Source organism: Heterocephalus glaber, unplaced genomic scaffold (assembly GCF_053883595.1).
Source record: "Heterocephalus glaber isolate CG9 unplaced genomic scaffold, H.glaber_assembly_v1.0 deba00001673, whole genome shotgun sequence".
In the NCBI taxonomy this organism is placed as follows: domain Eukaryota; kingdom Metazoa; phylum Chordata; class Mammalia; order Rodentia; family Bathyergidae; genus Heterocephalus; species Heterocephalus glaber.
The window spans coordinates 21698768-21719363 of NW_028258410.1; the positions used below are offsets into that span (position 1 = coordinate 21698768).

Sequence of the window (20596 nt, forward strand, 5' to 3'; positions counted from 1 at the left end):
CAATTAGTGTTACTGAGTTCTAACCAGACACAGCTGTTTCCCAGTAGTCTGAACCCAGTCTAAACGCCCTTCAGCAAGAGGTGTGCTAGACGAACCAGCCCCTAAATGGGCATCAAAAGAGAACTGGAAAGTCCCCAGGGGACCCAGATGATGAGTCACCCAAGATCATGCCCCCATTCCAGGGGTTCTCCTGGCACACTTTGCAGATGAGGAGACAGGAGCGGTTAAATTAAGGGGGCAGAGATTGGACTGAAGAAGGGAAGACTGCACAGAAAAGAGCTGGAGGAATGGCCTGGTACGAAGTGTGGAGGCGGGACGCCTTCCAGAGATCACCTGGGCCCAATTCAAGCCCTCCTGGCTCAGCCTCACAGCCAGAAACCTGCTTTTCCCTTTGCTTTCTGTTCATCCTGCACCCCACCTCTTCTCCCCAGCTCTTTGGCCTCCACTGCTCCTCTCCTCTCAAAATGCAGTGCTGGGACTTAGGGAGTGCTTAGTAGGCACCAGGCACTATTCTTAGCACTTCACATGTAGGACCCATTCAATCTTTATAACCGTCTACTTTATACACAAGAAAACCGAAGCACAGAGAGGACTAACAAGCGGCCCAAGGTCACACAGTGAGTTAACATGGCGCTCAGGGGCTCTGACTGAAGTCCACCTCACAAGAATGCAGAGAATCCAGCCTTCCGTCTAGTAAGCAATGCCTTCATCTGTGAGCCATCCCTTGTGTACCTCCAGGGATGGGCATTTCACCACCTCCCAGGTCAATCTGTTTTGTTGGATGGGTGGATGTGTAAATTCCTTTCTTCTGTATCAGCAATCTGTCTTCTTGAAATCTCTCCCCACTAGTGATGTAGCAGAGGCCTGGGGAGGGGCATGGCAACATAACGTTAAAATAAGCATGCTGACACCCAGCAGAAGGGCTGGGGCGGGGGGTAGACTGGTGGTAGAGCACTTGCCTAACATATGCAAAGCCCTGAGTTCAATTCTCGGCACCACAAAAAAATTAAATAAAGGCAAGCAGACCTGTGTTCATAGCTGGCTGGCTTTAAGCTAGTCACCTCGCCTCTCTGGGCACCCATTCCCTCATCTGCTCGCCTGGCCAATGACAGAACCAGCCTCCGTGTTGGAAGGATTATGCGGCAGGAGCTTAGTGCACTACCAGGCCCACATCGAGCTCTGGAGAAGCAGGAGGGAGCAGACACTTAGGGTGCGGACGACATCTGCTCTCCGTGCTGTACCTTCTCCAGGACTCCTGACTCTTCTCCCCCAAGGTTCTGGGTCCAGGTGGCAGTCTGCTCCAAGCATCCCTGTTCCCTTCTCAGGCTTTCCTCTCTGCCTCCCAGCTCCCCACCACTGCCCACCCTCCCGTGGCTCAGGTAAGCCCCCTGCACCTGCTCTTTCCTAATCACAGTGCCAGCGCCCCCCCACTGCCCGCCCACCGCCCCCTGCAGGGCCCTGTGAGCCTCCTCACTAATTCCTCTTCCTCAATCAGTGCTCTTGTGGCCTCTCAGCTGATTGCCCCTTTGTTCCCTGCCAGGCTGCTGCCTCTGGAAGACGCCCAGCCCTACCCACCTCTGGGCCCAGTTTGACCCAGACCACCCCTGGGTGTCTGCAGCCTGCCTGCCAGGCCCACCTGGTTCTGTCCACTAGGCTGTGCCTGGGCCTGCAGGCTTCTTTGTGGGCTGGGTGTGAACAGGGCATGCACACACAGAACCATCTGGAGCATGTGGGTGTGCATGCATATACACATGCATTCAAGTAACACACACTCATGCCAATGTCAGCAACACAGACAACACTGAAGAAACAGCAACACACACAGGCAGGAGGTAAAGCATGTATACACACATTGTGATGGACATCCACACTAACCAGGAAAATCACATACTTCTGGAGGCAAAACCCCACAAGTGTGCATGCACGTGCGCACACGCGCACGCGCGCGCACACACACACACGCACATATTCCAGCAGGTGCTCTGTCCTCCAGCCTGGGGGAGGGTTTGTGCAGCCCCTCCTTAACTCCCTGGATGGGCTGCTTGGTGCCCAAGGCCTCAGCCTGAGCCAGCACAGATAACCAGGCAAATCTCATTTCCAGAGCAGCCTATGCCTGGCTCCCCTGCCACCGCACCCACTGAGAGCCTGGGGCTGAACTCAGACACCCACCCCGCCCGGCCTGCGACACCAGTAGGTCTGCCTGTCTGGCCCTTATCAATCTCCAAAGCCACTGTGCCCCTTCCTGGGAAGGGGAGGAGAAAGGGTCCTGGGCCAGGGTCATTCCTGTCCCCACCTAGATTCCTCACAGGACCTCATGGCTTCCCTGTGGCCAAGGCTGGCTGTGCTCAGGAGGCCCAGTGGTCATATCCCAGCTGACTGGTTGAGTCCCTGTGCAGCTCAGTGCTCGGGGTGCAGGAGCCCCCCGGCATCCGGCTGGGGTGGAGGGGAAGCAGGGGACCTCATACTCAGGGCTCTGGACCCATCCCAAGGGGAGAGAGGGGGCCCAGGACTTTGGGGGGCATGGTACCCCAACCCTTGCCCTGCACCAAAACGAGCACTTGGCTGTTACCCACCAGCCCAGCTGTACTCTTTCACAGTCCCCAGTGACCTCCCAACCAGCTGGAAACCTGGTGATGCCTCCTCACTGTCCGAGTATCCGGGACCAGGTCCCTTCCCTTCATTCCCAGAGGTTAGAGTTATTGCCTGGCACTGTGGGGCGCCTCCCTCCAGGACCTGCCCCTCCCTGGCCCCTGGATCGGTCGTTGACCATGAGTACAGGCGGGTAATGATGGGCAGCATCACCCAGGGCCTTAGTGCTACACTCTGTCCCCTCTCTCCCCCCACCCCTCCCCTCTGCTTCCCCCCCTTCTCTCCTCCCCCAAACTGCCCTTCTGGCTCTCTGACCCTGGGGCCTGGAAGCGTGGGTGACTCAGGACCCATCAGCAGCTGGAAGGGCCTGCCCCACCCTGTAGGTGAGAGAGGGCAGAGGGCTTCAGGGAAATGTGGAGGCACAGTCAGAGCTCGACCCCAGCCCTGACCCCAGACTCAGAGGGAGGGAAGCCAACGGAGTCCCTAAGAGAGCAGCGGCAGTGGCCTCCCGCTGGAACTCCACCCCCTCTGCAGCTCACATCCCGACCTCCCTCACACCTCCATCATCTGTACAGATTTATTTTGAAATAATTCCATTTCATCCCTGGCTTCAGAAAGATGGATTAGCAGGTGAGATGACTGGGGAATCAGTGTTGGGCTCATAAATTTGCTGCCCCTCTGTGGAGCTCCCACAGAGTCCCCAGAACCTGGGTAGGGGAGCAGAAGGGGAGGCGGGGGTGACAGGGTGCTGCCCACCTCTTCCTGCCACCTTCACTGGAGGTGCGGGGCAGCTTGAAAGCCAGGAAAAGGGGGGCTTCTCTGCCAGAGAACTAGAAAGGTTCTGCTCCACCTTTGTTACCAACGAGGCTATTTGTCACCCACTGCGGGAGGACCAGCCTTCCCTGACCCTCCTCAGCCGGCAGCCCCAAGCTGTGTGGGCACCAGAGCTGGCTGGGGGGCCGAGGGAGCAGGAAGTGGGGTGGCCCCTCCTCCCTTGTCTGGCTGGTCAGCAGGAGGCATTGTGCTGGGTGTGAGTAGGAGACTTGTCAACAGCTAGCTCCTTTCAGGAGGGCAAACACACACACACAAGCACACACACATCTAACAAACATGTACACACACACAGAATAGTAGCACGCCCACATTAACGCCTACTAGTGAAGAGATCACAAACACAATAGCAGAATCAATGCAGCACAGGAGAAAGGAACATGGGATTGGGAAGTAAAGACAGCCAGAAATTGATACTAGCTCTGCTATGTGGCCTTGGGCCACTCACTCAACCTCTCTGAGCCGACCTTGCTCTGCTGCAAGAATAAACACACGCCCTCAAAGGATTGTTGCGAGGACCAAGTGAGATAATATGAGAGATATTCCTAACACGTGAATGGCATCTAGACTTATAATTACGGTACCCATGTCATGGGCCACTCCCACCACCCCCTACCCAATCTCTCCACCCCGCATCTCTCCAGAGCCTGATTCTCCCTTTGCCATGTCTGCACAACCCTAACCAACCTCTCACCTCTGACCTGCAGACGCTGCCCACATGGTGCAGCCCAGCGCTCCCTGAAGCCCACTGAGCTCCTCTACCCCAGCTCCCTTGACATCCAAGCCTCGCTACCCTAGCCTCCTCCCTCGGGCTACTCTTCTGTCCCAGGGGAGATCGGGACCTAGAGGTCGCTTGGGAGGAGTTGGCGGAGAAGAAGCATGGACCCCACAAACCACAGGACTGAAGTCGGAGCACAGACTCCAGTCGGGTAATAAAGCCTTAAACCAACAGTTTAATGCTGGCTGAACGTTGGAATCATAGAGGAAGTTCTGACAGTTCTGCTGCCTAGGTGACGGTCATCAACCTTGCCCCACAGAAATGTTATTTTGTTGTTCTGGAGTGGTGAAGCCTGGGGAATCCTAGGGTCTAGGAACTGAAGCTCTGCAGTTAGAACAGAATGCCAGCTGTGCCCGGCTCGGCTGCCTGATCGTGAATCAATGGGTCACTCTCCTCTCTGAGCCTCCGTTTCCCTCCCAGGAGACAGCAGGTATCCAAAGGATTGTGGGCATCCAGGCTTCGGTACAGGGACTGTCACTTAGTAGGGCTCGGGACTCTGCGGAGGGGCTCTGTTTTCAGAGTCAGCTGGGACCCCACGGTGGCTGTAGGTGGGGTGAAGTTGCTTGCTAACACCCACCCTACGCACATACCCTGGCTGCTTCCCTCCCGGCCTGCAAGGGCCCTTCTTTCTCTGTTCATAATAAATGATAGCCACGGCCTGCCTGAGGCCCCAGGCTCAGCATTTCATTTCCCCCTGCCCCATATGACCCCTCCCTGGGTCCTCCAGTTAGAATCACACAAGAACCATTCCTCCTCCACACCCCAACTTCCTGGATGAGGAAGGGGGCAGAGAGAGGCGTCCGTGAGCCTGATTTTATCCCATCGCTCTGCCCTAATTAGTATTCCAAGGAGAGCCTTCTCTGCAGGCCCCAGGATTTGTTTGCCAGCCGGCCAGTTCCCTGTCTCCCCAGTTCAGAGTGAGTAATTCTGTCCCTCCCAGGCCCATTTAAAGGAGTGAATAATTAGTTACATTCAATTAGGCCTCTTGCTGCTACTGTGACTCCTGCCTGCCTCACTTGGGGGGACAGGCTCGCTAATGAGATGGCACACGTCTGATGCAGGGGAGCTGGTATTAAACACCTTGGACCCCCCAGCCCTCCAGGGTCCTGGGAGACTCAAGAGGAAAAGAGAGAACCTGCTGGGAAGGTCTAGCAATGTGGGAGTCCTTCCGTCAATCACAGCCCTGCCTTATGATGGAATCTATGCGGCGATTAAAAAACATGTTGTCGATCTATATTTATTGGCATGGAGAGACGTCTGTTGTATACAGCTAAGCAAAGGAGGCTGCTTACAAAACAGTGCATATAATAATATCTCAAATTTTAGAAATATTTTGGGCACCGAAAGCAAGTCTGGAAGGACCATCCCTTGTGATTGGCAGGGATGAGCACTCGAGGCTTACAGGTGGTCTCCTCCTGTCCCTGTTTATGGCTTGGAGGGCGGGGTGTGATACACAAGTACGACTTTTAGAATTAGCCAAACAATAGCACTTGTTCCAAAGAGAACAGGGGTGAGGTGGACGAGCTGGAGATGAGAGAGGAGGTGGGTAAAGAGCAAGGCAGGAAGCAGGAGGGAGGGGGCGGAGGGCCAGGCAGCAGCCGCAGAGGGTGGGAGGGAGGGAGGAAATGGCAACAAAGTAGCTGGGCACCAAGGCCCAGCAGCATGTGCCGGTCCACAGAGAGAAGGCAGACAGCCCCAGAGACAGGGAGGGGCAGAGAACAGGGGCCACCGTCCCATCCCCCGCTCAAAGGCCGAAAGCTGCTCGTCCACCTTGCTGGCCCCTCTGGAAGCCCCCACTGAGCAGCGCCGCTTATTTCTCTTATTTCAGGAGCAGCCTCCCTGCCCCCGCCGTAAGCACCCCCTTCCCCTGGATCCATAGCCTGACTGCATGGGGTCCACTCTCCTCCTCTCCTCCCACCCACCTGACTCTGTCCCTGTCCAAATTCCACCTGCACCACCCTCCCCAACCCCTTCAGCTGGGTTTGTAATTTTCTGTGCCAGAACTATGCTAGGGAAAAGAAGTCCTTGGGGGCAGAGTCTTTAATAATTTCTGCTGGTCGAGGAACGGACTGCATGGCCGGCAGGCCTAGGGAAGGGAGTGTGTGTGCTGGGGAAGGGGCCTGGGGCGGTGGTCACAGGGTGAGGACCACACCTGCATCCAGATTGGCCTACTCCAAGGCAGGTCCCTCAGCCCAATGCCTGGGCAGGAGGTGTAGCCTGAGCTCCTGGATGAGCACCAAAAAGGAGGCCAACCAGCCTAGGACATTCTGGGTGATCTGGCCCAGATCCTCCCAGAGCCTCAGTTTCCCCATACATAAAACCAAACCATCTGATGCAATGAAATTCCTAGTCTTTCAATCCCAACCTTCTGTGACATGCTTTCTTGGGCATTCACCAAGTTGTTTAAATTGTGGAATGGGTAGCATTTAAGTGTTGGGAGCATCCACATAAAAATCTGGATCCCCAGCAACGTATGACCCTCGCTCCTTCCAGGTAACCATTGGAAGGAGCCAACAGGTGCTGCTGCCTCTCCCTCTCCCGCCCATGGGCCAGTGCAAGTCTCCTCCCCGCCCACTCTAGAGGCTCGCTGTCCTGCTCTGAATGGTCGCACTGTCTTGATGGCCTGTTAACATGTGCCTGTGTCCCTACTCGTGGATCAGGCAAAAGCTACAGGCTCCTGGGTGAACCTAGTTAGGTGCAAATCTCAGCTCTAACTCTTGAGGCCCCAGCGACTCATTTGACCCATCTGTAAAATGGGTATTGTAAGAGACCACAGCTTCTGTGGGGTTGTCATACAAATCAAGCCAATGCACGTAGAGTTCTTAGCCTTACTGTGCCTAGCACATACTGAGTGCCCACGTAGTCCTATCCCTGTGTAGCCCTGGCCCAGGATTAAGGCACACAGCAGGGACACAGTGGATGTTTGTAAAGAAATAGCTCACAGGGAGGCTGAAACCTGGGAATGGATGGGGTCACAGAGGAGAGGCTGCAGGAAGGCCGGACAAAGGCAGAAAGGCCTCATCTCCGAGTATGGAGAGCAGGGGCCGGTGGAGCCACCTTGGGGAAAGCCAACTTCGCGCAGGGTTCCAGCCTCCGTTAGTCTTTGGACGTTACATTGGCGCCACCTCCTGGCTGATGCCTGCCTCACAGCCACCCCTCCGTGGGCCAGGGTGGACCCTACACCTGGAAGAGGTTGGTCTTCTCTATTTTCAGAACTGGCAGGAGGACACTTAGAACCCGCGGGGAACCAGCCCTTCACCACGCATCTGGGAACAAAAGCCCAAACCAGAGAATAAGTTTCCCAAGGCTACAGAAAAAGCTCCTGAGCAAACCCCGTTAGAACCAGAACTTGCTAGAGTATCGTGTGGTTCTGATACTCACCAAGAATAGCACCCCCTCTTCCCTCTGTCACAGACACTAAGATATCCGCTGACTCTCAGGGGAAACCTCTCCCAGAAGTACATTTGGGACAAACAATGAATACAGGCTGGAGACTTGAGCCCAGGAAGCAGTGGAAAAGTGACACTCGACAGGGACAGAAACGGGCACAGAGTGCTCCCACTGCACATGTGGAGCTCCGTCCCTATAGGGAGCCCAGGAAGAAGTGTAGAGCATACCCACGTTTGTCCCTCCCGAAGGCAAGGATGCTGGGGACCCTGGTTGGCTGAGCAGATGTTCTCCAGGCCAGCAACTGACCCAGCTACAGCTTCCCCCAGCCTGCATCTGCACCATGCATGTCTTCAAGGCCAGAGAGGCCTGAGCAAGCAATCCCAGGTGCCAAGAAGGAAGCCAGAAGCTTAGACAGCATTGTGAATATCAAGGGCAATGGTTCTCAAAGTGTGATTCCTGGACCAGGGACATCAGTACCACCTAAGGAACTTGTTAGAGATGCACATTCCTGATCTCCATCCCAGACCTGCTGAAGCAGAAGGGCTGGAGGTAGGGCCCCCATCCATCACACAACACACCTCACAGGTGGTTCTGATGCTCACTCATGTCCAAGATCTCTGACCTAGGACAGAACACAGAGGGAAGCAATAGCATCTGCTCTCTGCATCGCTACCATTCACCAGACAAGGAAACTGGGAGGCAAAGAGGTGATAGTGACTCACCCAGGACCACACGGGTAATAGATGCCAGGCGTGGGTCTCTTTCCACCACACAGAAGTGAGTACCACTAGCATGTGGGCTCTAGGTAGGGGTTGAGGATTAGGCCCTAAAGCCCTCCCCCTCCCTCTCCTACCACTTTGCTCCGCTTTCTAAACCAAGGGCCTCCACCTGGTGCCTCCAAATGGCTCCTGAAGCTCTTCCAGGAAGTCTGCCAAGCCAGGTGCCTCTCCCTTGGCTCCCAGCTGCCCTCAGAGCCTTCATCCAGACAGACACTCTTCACCTCCACCCTCCACCCAGCAGGACACGTTGGGGAGATCCAGAGTGGTGTGTTGCCATCCCTGGATTAAAACTCCCCATGGCCTCTGTGCCAGGGCTCTACACGGCACTTTGCATTGCTCTTCCTTCTCCTCGTCCTCCAGCCTTCCTCCCGCCCCTCTGCTCCTACTCCATCTGCTGCTCCTCCTGGCTAGGCTCCCCCTCAGTTGGCGCAGCAGGAGAAGAGAACAGGGCGGTTTATTTTTATCTTGAGATACTGCTGGGGGTGGGGGGGGAAGGGGCACCATCTGACCACCGAGAAGCAGCAGCTCCCATAGCAGTGAGGAGCTCAGAAGGCAGTGGGAGACCCAGGATCTCCCTGGAAGGAGCGACAGACGTAGGTTCCAGAGAACAGGCCGATCTGGGAGAAGCTAGGACCAAGACCGGGAAGCTCCGAGCATGGGAACTCCATACACTGCTGTGTGGCAGAGGCAAGTCACTTCAGCTCTCTGGGCCTCCGTTCCACTCTGTAAAAGAGGGGGGATGCAGATCCTGCCTGCTCTGGAAAGCTGTTTTCGTGAGCATAAATCAAACAAGGAGGATGTGCCTTGCTTGCTTGATGTGAGCACACCATGGAAACTGGTCCAGAGGGGCAGCAGCCTGGGGACATTCTTATTACCCTCAGAAAGTGCCCTAATTCTGGGAGCCTGACAGCAAATTAAACAGCCTGTGTCACCCAGCATGTCCACCCCCATTTTTCTTTTTGCATGTTTGATGATTTTTTAATTACATAAGTATTATGTGAATTCATTGTCCTTTGGGGAACAAAATGAAGCATGATGGGAAAGCCAAATGTCCCCCACCCAGAAATTACCACTCTTCAAGTTGGAGTTTTCTGTGTATCCTTCCAGAACCCTTGTTTTACCTACATACGTAACATATATTATTTTTATACATATAGTCACGATTCTGTATTTATATATCTATGCACAACATTGTATACACTATTGTATTTTTATATATAGGGTATATATTGTATTGCTTTGGAGTTTCCATATCTATCATCCCACAATCTCTCTTCTCACATGACAGTGGTTTTGAGGTCCTGTTTTATAAATGTATATCCATTCTATTTAGCCAGTCCCCTGCAGATGGACAGTTAGGTGGCTGCCAGTTGTTCACGATGACAAACAACACTGCAGTGGACACTGGTGTCTATGGCTCCGTGGACGCATGGAAATCACGTGATACAGGTCTGGCCACCAAGCTGCCTGGTTGGGCTGGGAGGTTTAGTCCTGTATTCCTCCAACACCAGAGTTTTCCCTCCATGTTTAAAAGCAAGCAGGGAAGTTGGATGGGCTCCAGAACTGGCGTGAGAAATTCTTCTCAAAAGTGGACTGTGTCCTGCATCTCACGCTGAGTCTAGGGCTGCTCTCGGACTCCAGCAGTACAGGCAGAGGGGGCTGTGCCTGGCCAGTGCCAGCCTCTCATCTTCACCACCGCAGAAGGTCCAGGCTCTCCAGCCAGGTGCCCTGTGCCCACACTGCCACGTCCTGGGTAGGCACTGCCTCACTGTCTCTCTTGCACTGAGATGCGGCTCTCCTTGCCATCCTCCTGGGTAACGGGCTGGCACCCATGCAAAGTCTCCTGCACTGGAGCAGCAGTGTTGTGGCCAAGACAATCGTCTGCATCTGGTACTTCCACAGGACCTTGCCACTCAGGCTTATCATGGATGGCCTGGAAAGCCAAGGTGTGAAGTTACCCTGGGAACAGAGGCAGCCGCGCCTTGGAGAGGACTGACCCTGGGAAGTAGGTCCCCTCCCACGCCCTCTCCCCCTTCCCAGTGGGCCAGAGCAGATTCTTTGGGTGCCGCCTGCCACCTGCTGGCCACACTAAGGGTGATAAGAAGCTTCCAGACCAGTGGATTCCCCCACCCACTGGACCCTTCCAAGGCCCAAAGTTGTGGGTCCCCTCATGTTGAATGCTAGGGAAGGAGTGAAAAACCACCAGGGTTAGACTTTGTCAATCATACCAGGGCAGCTCCAGGGAGAGGTGAGCTCCAGGGAGGCGACAGAGCCTGGGACTCAGTGAGTGGGCAAAGGAATGAAGGCTGAAATGTAGGGGTGAGCGAGGTGAGAGTGGCTGTTCTGCTGCCATCCTAACTGGCTGCAGAGATCGACTCTGAATCACTTTTCCTGCCCATAGGTGACAATGAGTCAGTCTTTCCAGCTTGCCGAGACTCTGTCCCAGTCCCAGGGCTGACCTACCTGATTCTTTGGCTTCCTGAACACCCTTCCTAAAGGAAGGAAACGATTGTGGAGTTAAAGAGGCCAGACCTGTACTTCTTCCTCCCTCCCTTCCTCCCTTCCTCTCCCCACCTGGGAACTCAGTGAAGTACACAGACATCAACAAGATGACAATCAGGATGCCTATGATGACAGGGATCACCAGAAGGGCTCGACTCCGATTCTGGAAACCTGGAGAAATCGAGACATCAGTGTGCACCTGCCCATGCAGTTGCTCCCACCCCCACCCCCAAAGCTGCTGTCCCTTGCCAGACTCTAAAATCCTCCAGTGTCTGAACTTATCTACATCGGAGATTTCAAATGAGTGTCTTTGGGGGAAATTTGGTCGGCAGATATCTTTAAGGCGACCAGCACATTTTTTTTAATGCTTTGAGATATCTGCCAACATTTTAAAGTTGGGAGATTCCATATTTAAAATCTGAGCATCTAGTCTCACAAATTGGAAGGGTCTGGCCCTTGTGACCAGGATCCCCGCTTGGAAGCCATCAGCTAGAGCCAGGTAGAGGTGGCTGTCGAGCCTGCTTATCTAACACACCCTACTCTGTCCCATACTGAGGTCCAGTTCCATTTGTCTGCACTGCTGCTTCTTCTATAGAAGAGTCAAGGAGGGAAGTATTTCTTGAGTCTGGGTCTCTCATCTAAGTGAGCAAGTAACAGAAAGCCCAAGAGGCAGGTGGTCCCTAGCATGAGGCAAGCCATACAAACACTTTGGAAAAAACTGAAGAGGACACAAAAAATATCAAGAACCAAGTCCTTTTTTAATGCCACGTTTGGAAAATCAGCCAGCAGACACCAAGTGAGCAAATGATGGCCTAATGCCAGCCACCTATTTCTTTCTTTTTTTTTTTTTTTTTTTTTTGTATCAGGGATTGAACTTGGGACTTTGCACTTGGGAATCGGGCAGCAGAACCACTGAGCTAAATTCCCGGCCCTAGCCACCCATTTTAAAAATAAAGTTTTATTGGGCGAGGGCTAAAATTAGGGTAGAGTGAGGCAGGGTCATGCAAATACAAGGTTAGAACCTGTCTTTCATTAAAATTTTGCTATTTTACTCATCATGAGTATTTTTGTTTTGATTTTTTAATATTGCATCATAATATTGTCCATTTTGATTACTGCGTTTTAAGTCATTCCCTTAAATACTGGGTCTGAGGCCAAGTGCCTCACTTACTTCTTTCTAGTCCAACCCTGACAAAAGGAAAGTCAATTTTGAAAAAGTGCAAAGAGAATGTACTTCTCTTACGTCTGACCCTTTCACTCATTAACACGACCCCCCTAGTCCTTGTAGCTATCTGAGTTTATGACCTGTGCTGTAGGCCAAACCTTCTCATTCTAACATCAACACTGAGGCCCACAGGGCACAATGTTACAGCACCCTAGTTCCTGAAATGTGGAGTGGCAGAATGGTGTTTGTGGGGTGCTTGCAAAGCGCCAGGACCCACGTCTGGTACCCACACTAACTGCTAAGGAAGTCACTGCCGTCATTCCATTTTACAGAGGAAATCCTGATGCTCAGAGGGGCTCCCAGGGCGAGTGGTAAAGCTGGAGGCCACACCCTAGCCCACCCCTCCTCTCGATGCACTCCCCCCTACCCCGCCCGGTGCCTCAGTTTCTCCCTTCAGCTCCGGCCTTCCTAGACTGCGCCCAGGCCCGAGCCCCAGGACTCACCACAGACAGCGTCAGTCACGTTAGTTCCTGCTCGTAGCTCCACCAGCTGTTTGTTCTCACAGCTGTGGACAGACACATGTGCACACACACACGTGAGCGTGTACACACACAGACAGAAATAACATTAGGTCTTCCCAACCCTGACATTTCCAACCCCAGAGGGAGGCAATCAACACCAGCAAGGCAAGGTTCACTGAGCAGGCATCATATGCAACGGCCTATGCTGGCTTTTACTGCTTTTTATGGCACCAACTCTGTTCTTACGGAACTCAAGTGCAAAGAACACACGACGGCATATCTTGAAGAACGAATAATGAGAGTCAATAATGAGCGCCAAGCTTTGTGACACCAGATAAAATGAAATGGGCGTTGTTCAGAGTCAGAATCCACAGCGGCTAGAATGGAGAAGTGATGAGTTCAGTTTAAGGCAGTGTTTCTCAACCTCTTGGCTGGATAATTCTGTGTTGTGGGCAAGAGGTAGGGGGCTGTCCTGAGCATGGTAGGATGTGTAACAGCACCCCTGGCCTGTACCCACTAGGTGCCAGGAGCTTCCCCCTCCCCAGTTGTGACCTGAAAGCTGTCTAGTTATGACCAATGTCCCACAGGGAGCAAAACTGCCCCCAGTTTCGAAGTTCTGGTTTAAGGGTCATCAGTAGAGACTTCCCTGTGGAAGAAAGACCCAAGAGGACCCTGAAGGAGGTAAAACATAGAGCAGCAGTGCATTCCAGCTACACAAACAGGTGAGAGGGAAATCAGGTGGCTGGCAAGCAGGATGGTAACCAGACATGAAGGGATAACCAGATATGAAGCTTTCAACTGGATGCAGCTGGTGAGTCTCATCAGCACCCAAGCAGATGACCTAACTAGTGACAGGATCAGCTGAGCATTGAACTCAGAGGAGGAGAAACTGCAGAAGAGAGGGCAGCCAGGAGGCACCATAGGAGACTCTGCAGAAGATGAGGGACACAGGTCCCAGGTAGCCCTCAGAGGAGCAGGTAGGAGTGAACAGAGAAGGATGTTATGAAGGAAAACCCATCAAAGGTGGAAGAAAGAGAGAAAAGCTTCCAGGAAAGCACACAGTTTAGCTTTACATGAGAAGTACAGGGCCGGGGATTTAGCTCAGTGGTTCCACTGCCTGCCCCACAAGTGCAAGGACCCGAGTTTGATCCCCGGTACAAAAAAAATAAGAGAGAGAGAGACAGAAGAACATTCAAGAGTTTACAAACATTTTTATGTGCCTATTTCTCCATCCTCTAGAGAGGACAGCATTCCCATTTTCCAGATAAGGACACCACGGTTCAGAGGTGAGAGCTACACATTTACTGAGCTGCAGGCTAACTGGACGGCAGTGCGCCACTTGACTGTAGCCTGGGAGCCTCTAATGGTAGCCCACCCTTGCTAGCAAAGCCTGAGCACCTGCTACGCAGCAGACTCTGTTCCAGGCCCTGGGGACAGATGGGTAGAAGGAAAAAAAGTCATCAGGAAAAGGCAGACAATAAATGAAGTACATGTGATGTGGTCCTACTTGTGTGAAAAAAAGGAGGAAGAATGTGAACGTCCATGTGTGTATGTGTGTGCGTGCTCAGATTCGTTCAGGCACAGGGTCTTTGGAAGGACACACAACACTGGCAGCCCGGGAGGAAAACTGGGAGGCTGGGGGCCACGGGTGGGAGGAAGACTCATCACTGAGGGCCTTTCTGTGTTTTCTGTCCAATATGCCTGTTTTACCCATTTTTTAAAATTCAGTGTAAAAAGTTAATGGGGCATGTACTTAAGGGTTCTCCCATGCAGAAGAGTTTGAGGCAAGAGAATGAACAGCGTGCTCAGGGGATCGCAAATATCGTGTCAGCAGGATTCGGGAGAGGAGGTCAGGAAATACAGATGGAGGCACATGCTGCCCGAGGAGTCTGGGTTTCCTCCTCAGGCAGCACGGAGCCTTGAAGGATTTGAAATCAGGGAGTGTCACGGTCCAAAAGGAACTGTGGAAAGCTCACTCTAGGAAGAGGAGGGAGGACCAGCTGAAGGGGAGATGTTGGAGGCAGGGACTGGTGGGGAGTTATCACAACACCACAGTGACGAGGCCAAACTAACTGATGAGATGAATTCCCAAAACTCTCGGGCTAGATGGACAGGACGTGGCAGCTGAAACTGGAGGTAAGGAGGGAGGCTCATGGGGTGAATGTCCAGAACCATGATGTGCCTTTCACCCAGGGAAGGGGCATGCATAGGAGGGTCCATCTTGCACTGTGTAGAAGTGAACACTCAGCAATTAGACACAAGTCTGGAGCCCAGGAGACAGAGCCAGGTGCTCAGGAGCCACCCAAAGGGGACAGGTGTTGAGGCCATGGATATGGAGGGGATGTCTCGGAGAAGGTGGCGGTGATTAGAGAAGGGAGCCCAGAACAAAGCCCAAGGATGACAGGGAAGGAGCTGAAAGGAGAAAGAAACAGGAATAGCAGAAGGAGGGGCACACAGGGCTGTTGCAATATGCCCAAGGTGGAAGAGTTTTGAGAAAACCAGATCAACGGTATCCATCACACTAAGAGACAGCAGGCAAGAAAAATGCAGAGTGCCCATTAGGTTGGCCACAAGGTCACTCTGGAGGTGTTTCACATGAGTGTGTGGCCCTGGGGGAGCAGGGGCTGCAAGACAGGTGGCTGGAGAGACTGAGGCAGGGTTCATGCCACTCCAGGGAGTGAGTCCTGATACCTTGTCCAAGGGTGACACTTTTCAAAAGCAGATGACACATTGGAGAAGAAGCCATCCGGGCAGGGTTCACAGATGGTATCAGAAGTCCCTGTACCTGGGCGCGGGTAGGGAGGGCGCATTAACCATCAGATGGACCACCAGCCTGGCTCTCAGGGGAGCCAGTGGACAGACAGACCTGCCCGGATAGAGGGCTGGCTCTGAAGGCCGCAGGCCAGCAGGACTTCTCCCACAGCTCTCCCAAGGCACATACCCCTGGCAGGAGGAAGAATGTAAGGGGCCCCATTTCCTGTCACTCTAGCAGGCAAGCGGTTCTAGGTTGGAGTCTCTACTCCCTCCACCTCTGGGGCTAAATGCCCTCTGCCCAGCCCCTCACCTTTGACCCTCAGCTCTTCTCTCCTCCCTGGACAGCTGATTCCCACACAGGCCACTTACCTATATGCCTGACCCCAAATCCAGGGCCACAGGAGGTGTGGAGATCACAGTGCTCACAGGCATCGCTAGTGCAGTGTTGGCCTTCCTTACAGAAGCAAGTGGTGTCTGTTTCTAAGGTGCCCTCCTTCTGGACCTGAAGCCCTAGATCTGAGCAGAGATGAGCAGCAAGGATGGGAGCCCCTGGCTGGCCCATGCTGGGCACCCCACTCCTCATATTACCTGCTGTTTTTCTGAGACTCTCTTCTAATTAAGGATAGCAATCAACTTATTTAACAACCAGTACAACCCAAATTCCAACCAATCAGGACAACCCTGGCTACCAAAATCAAATCAGCTGCACTGTCAGATCTATCAGCCAGCTACCAAGCATCCCCTTCCCAGCATCCCACGCACTGGGGTCGCAGTATCTGTGCACATGACAGTGTCTCTCTCTGTTCCAGGCGCCTAAGAATTCGCCTTTTGTGCAGCGAAGGCATTGTGTGGTCTTGAACTCTGTGCATTCATCCACCAGCTTCTCTCCTGGAAAACAGGAAATGAGGCAGCTCTGGCCAACTCAATGAGTCAGACCCTAATCTGGCTGGGCTTTAAGGAGGAGGTCAAAAATGAAAGTCTCAGACCCTTCAGTCAGGTAGGGGAGATAGGATAGGAACCCCACTGAGAGTAGACAGAGGTCCACCTGGCAGAGAGGGAACACAGAACATTCTGACTGCAAGGCAGAGAGGAGAAATAGCTGTGTCAGACTTGATTTTACAATTAATACGTGGGGTCTGGATCTTGCAGCAAACCAAGAGGGGTCTCGGGGTGGCATCTCACCTGGTGGGCACAAATCACAGCACACATTGTTCAGTAGGAATTGATTTTCTCTACATTCAAGAGATGCTTCTGGGTAGACCTATAAACAGAATTGTGTAATTGGAAGGGATCTTGAAGTCTCTGCTGTTGCTTCCTTGGCAGGAAGGTTGAAAGGCAGCCAGGACACAGGCTGCAACTGACGTGGAAGTCCAAAGCAGAAAAGTGGAGCCCACAGAGTAGTGGCTGTGTTTGTTTAAAAAAAAAAAAACAGAACTGTCAATTGATCTGATTATAACAGCGCCCAGAGAATCATTCTGGTATTTTACAAAGCAATAGCACTGGAAGCCCATGTATTCTCTGAACTGAACAAAACTGCTTGGTTCCTGTGCCTTTACTCTTCCTAATGACCCACAAGGCATGAGGATCCCAGTGTCTCCCTGGAGTCCTGAGGCTGGCTGGCTTTGGCTGGCCCCACTGCTGGGTAAGGCTATAATGAGCATATGGCCTCTTCCTCCTATTCTTCTGTTCCTCTTCCTTCCCTGTTCCCAGTCCCATCAGGTTTCTCCCTTCAACTCTGCATTATCTGTTCACCAAAGCCCTTCCTCATAAAATGCTAGGATTGTGGAGCTGGAAGGATAAAATCCAAATCTTTCATTTTACAGAGATTGACACTGACCACCACAGAGGCTGAGTCACTTGCCCAGGGCCCCACGGGGCATAATCTGACCGAGTATTCAGGTCTCAATAGGCCCTCTCTCCATCGACTTGTGTTTTGCCTCCACCATCTCTATGATGCCCAGATACCACCCATGCTATTACTTGCTTCGTGCTATTTAAATAATTTTCTTTTAAATGCAAACCTTATATCATTTCCGTGAGAGAAGAACCAGTATCACTTCTCATAAGTAAAAGGAAACCCTAAAAATAAATTCAACAGAAACAAAAAAAGCTATTAAACCTCAGCTCATTGCTTAGCACGCTAAATAAAGGCTCTCCACCCCAGGCCCACTCTTGATTTTAGTTTAAAAAGAAGATTAGCAAGCCTTTGAGAGACATTAACTATATTCCAGCTCCAGAGACTTCCTCCTTGAAAAAATGAGCATTGGAAAAAAAAAAAAAAGAACCTGAAAATGAATCTGTGTTCAGTTCTATATCCATGTGCTCCCTAAATTATCCCACACCTTGAGAACAGCCAGTGAAAAGAACACAGCTTTGAGAATGAGGCAGCTTTGGCCCTACACTTTGTAATACTTTCAAGTTAGTCTGCTCCTCTAGCCTTAGCTTCCCTGTCTTTAAAATGGTAGTAATAATACCTACCCTGCAGGTATTATTGGGTTGTGAAGATGAGAAGAAATACATGTATTTAGCCTGGCATAGTGTCTAGACCAGTGATGGTGAGCCTTCTAGAGCTTTCAATGATGCAAAGAGCCCACTGTTGCATGCGTGCCATAGGTTTGCCGCCATTAGATACTCATTAAATGACAGCTTCAATCATCACACATAGATGAGCACCAGCTAGTTAGCCCAGCACACTGGCTAACTGGTTGGCAATCCAGGATCCAGCTAATTGTCAGTTCTCACTCAACCTGGTATCTAAGCAGATTACTTACAGAAACACATCTTACCCCAAATGGGGAAGGAAACAGAAAAGGCTACTGCCCCCCACACAGCACATTCTGAGCCACCACCCTGTGAACCTTCCCTTGATCTCATCTTCAAAACTATGAGAAAAACGGCTCCTGCTCTGAAAACTGGTCAGCCCCCATTCTCCAGTCCCCCGTAGCTCCTGTACTTCTGCAAAGAAGATCTCAGGACCAGGGCTTGGAGACTCTCACCATGTGTGCAAACGGCTTATATTTCAACAGATATAGATTCATATCCAGGTTCTACTGTGAGTTTCTTATGAGACTCTGGGGAAGAAAATTCCTCTTCTTGAGCCTCTGTGTGCTCATCTGTGTAATGCAGGAGTGGGGAGGAGTCAGGTAGAGACTATAAGTAGTATTTTACTCAGAGCTTGATGGATGCACAGGGAGATCTCAGTAAACAGCTCCTGCTATCACAGCCCAGGATCTACCTGGAGCCCAAATTGGGTGTTACGGGAGCATAAGGACTAGTTTTGAGAAGCCCAGGTGACCTTTCCCTTACCTTCTCCAGCTAGTCCTCCCCTCCTGGGATAAGGCCTTCCTCCTGCCTGCCTGCTCCCTAAGCCATTCCCTAGAGTGAAAATGAAAGTGTGGAACCAAAGCAACTTCTCCAGTCACTTTCTTCCCTTATGATTGACAGCCCCCCACACACACACATCCACAGCCCATGGGTCATTCCTGTCCCAGCTTCTTGCCAGAATCTACAGTCCCTGAAGTAAGGGGGAAGCCAGAGGGGCTGGGATGAGAGAGCCAGGTACTTGGGGAGTTCCCAGCCTCCAGAATGAGGAACTACAGAAATACATTTAAACCAAAAGTGAGTCAAGTCTGGGCTTCTGAAAAACCCAGTGATATGCTTCGTTGGATCTCAGCTCTTCAGGTACCTGGAGAAACCCCTGCTGGGAAACCTTTCTTGGGTCCCATGAACTGTTCATCTCACACAGGGACCCCCTATGTCACCTTAAATTCAAGACAGGGAGACATAACCTTGGGGCCTCCTCCTAAGTTGGCTCACCCAGGATGGGGCTGGGGGCTGGGGGTGTGAGGTGAGCCTTCCCAAAAAAGTATGTGGACCTCTGCCCCCATCCCTTCTTACCACAAGATGCTCTGGAAGAAAGCAGCCCCCGCTGGCAAGAAGCTAAGCTCTGGAGGCTGGTCTCCTTCCACAAGGGGAAAGGGACGGGAAAGGCACAAGAAACAGGCCAGACCCACCCGCCTGCTGGCCAAGCTCCTCCCCCGCCCTCCGAAATCCCTTCCGGCCTCTGGGACCAGCCTCTGCAGCAAACCTAGACGCCACCCTGCTGCTCGGATAGAGATGGAGGCTCCCTAAGCCCCAACCCATCCACACCGTCCAGGCACATCCGTGAGGGTAGTGCCCCCCCCCCGCCCCCGCCAAGCGATCACTGTGGCCCACCTGGACCCCAACAGTCTGGCAGGCAGGTGAGACAGCCACCTTATTTTTAGCCAGGATCCGGAGTGCCTTTCCTACTTTCCACACACCCTCCTGTCGCCCTACAATCAACTTAGAAAGTCTCTCACTAAGTCTTCCTCCTCCTCCCTTCTCATTTCCCCACTCTCGAATCCCAAACCCCAGTCGAGTCGAGACAGAAACTACTCACGGCCGTCAGCAAGTAGCCCCAGAGGACGCACTGCAGAGGCACGCGAACCATGGTGGGGTGAAACCCGGGTGGCAGGAGCCTCGGGCGCGCGGGCGGAGCCTCTAGTAACCTCTCGGCCTTGGCCTGTGGCCCCGCCCAGGAAAGGGGCGTGTCCTTCAAGGACCAATCGCCTCCGCCTGCGGGGTGCGGGCGGCACCCTTGGCCTGTCACAGCCCAGGGATTTCCCCAGGACATTCCCAGGATTCTAATCCTCACCCCTCCCCGGGAGTTTAGGGAAGCGAAAGGGCCCTAACTCCTCGCTCCTCGGACCCGTAAAGGCTACGTAGAGACGGACTAGAAGCCAGTCTGCTTCCTAGGGGTTGGAGGAAGGAGAGAAGGACCCCCGCAGGTGCTGGTGCTTCCACAGGGACCCCAGGGCTCCCCCTCCAGCCCCCCAGTCGCCTCCGGAAATTCCAGCAGAACCGAAAGCGTCTCCAACGAGGATAGAGACCCCCGAGGAAGTCACCACCACCACCACCACCACCACCCGGAGAAAACGGGAAGGCCTAAACTGAGCGTGAAGAAGCGTTTCAAGGAAACGGCGCTCCCAATACAGTCTCGCTCTGTTTCAAAGGAAATTCCCTCTTGGGAGCCCAGCGCCTCGGCCTCTCCATCTTCTCACCCTTGGATCCCAGTCAGGTTCTATCCCATCCCGGCTCCCATCCAGCTCTTGCTTGGAGGCAGGCATTTATCGGATACACCAGCCTTTCGTGGGCTCACAGGACCCATAAAAATGTTAGCCTCGAGGCCCTTCCTTGAGCCTGCTGCTCCCGCATCCTGCCCCCTTCTCCAAGGCACTCTCAACCAGTGTTAGCCTGTGCTCTGCAG

General features: G+C 52.8%; 1 protein-coding gene across 2 annotated transcripts; it reads right to left on the minus strand.

The window, feature by feature from the left end:
- Nucleotides 1-9558: 9558 nt before the first annotated feature.
- Nucleotides 9559-19855, minus strand: Cd40 (CD40 molecule). Of its 2 annotated transcripts, XM_087197809.1 has the most exons (10): nt 19730-19855; nt 16492-16570; nt 16072-16197; nt 15679-15825; nt 15247-15340; nt 12538-12599; nt 10942-11040; nt 10831-10859; nt 10596-10673; nt 9559-10300 (listed from the first exon to the last, which is right to left on the minus strand). In XM_087197809.1, the coding sequence occupies exons 1-10, from the start codon at nt 19778-19780 to the stop codon at nt 10133-10135; spliced, it is 933 nt and encodes a 310-aa protein (XP_087053935.1). In that variant the 5' UTR covers nt 19781-19855; the 3' UTR covers nt 9559-10132. The 2 variants fall into 2 exon arrangements, with proteins under 2 accessions (XP_087053935.1, XP_004858171.2); XM_004858114.4 differs by lacking the exon at nt 10596-10673.
- Between the last annotated feature and the right edge of the window lie 741 nt (nt 19856-20596).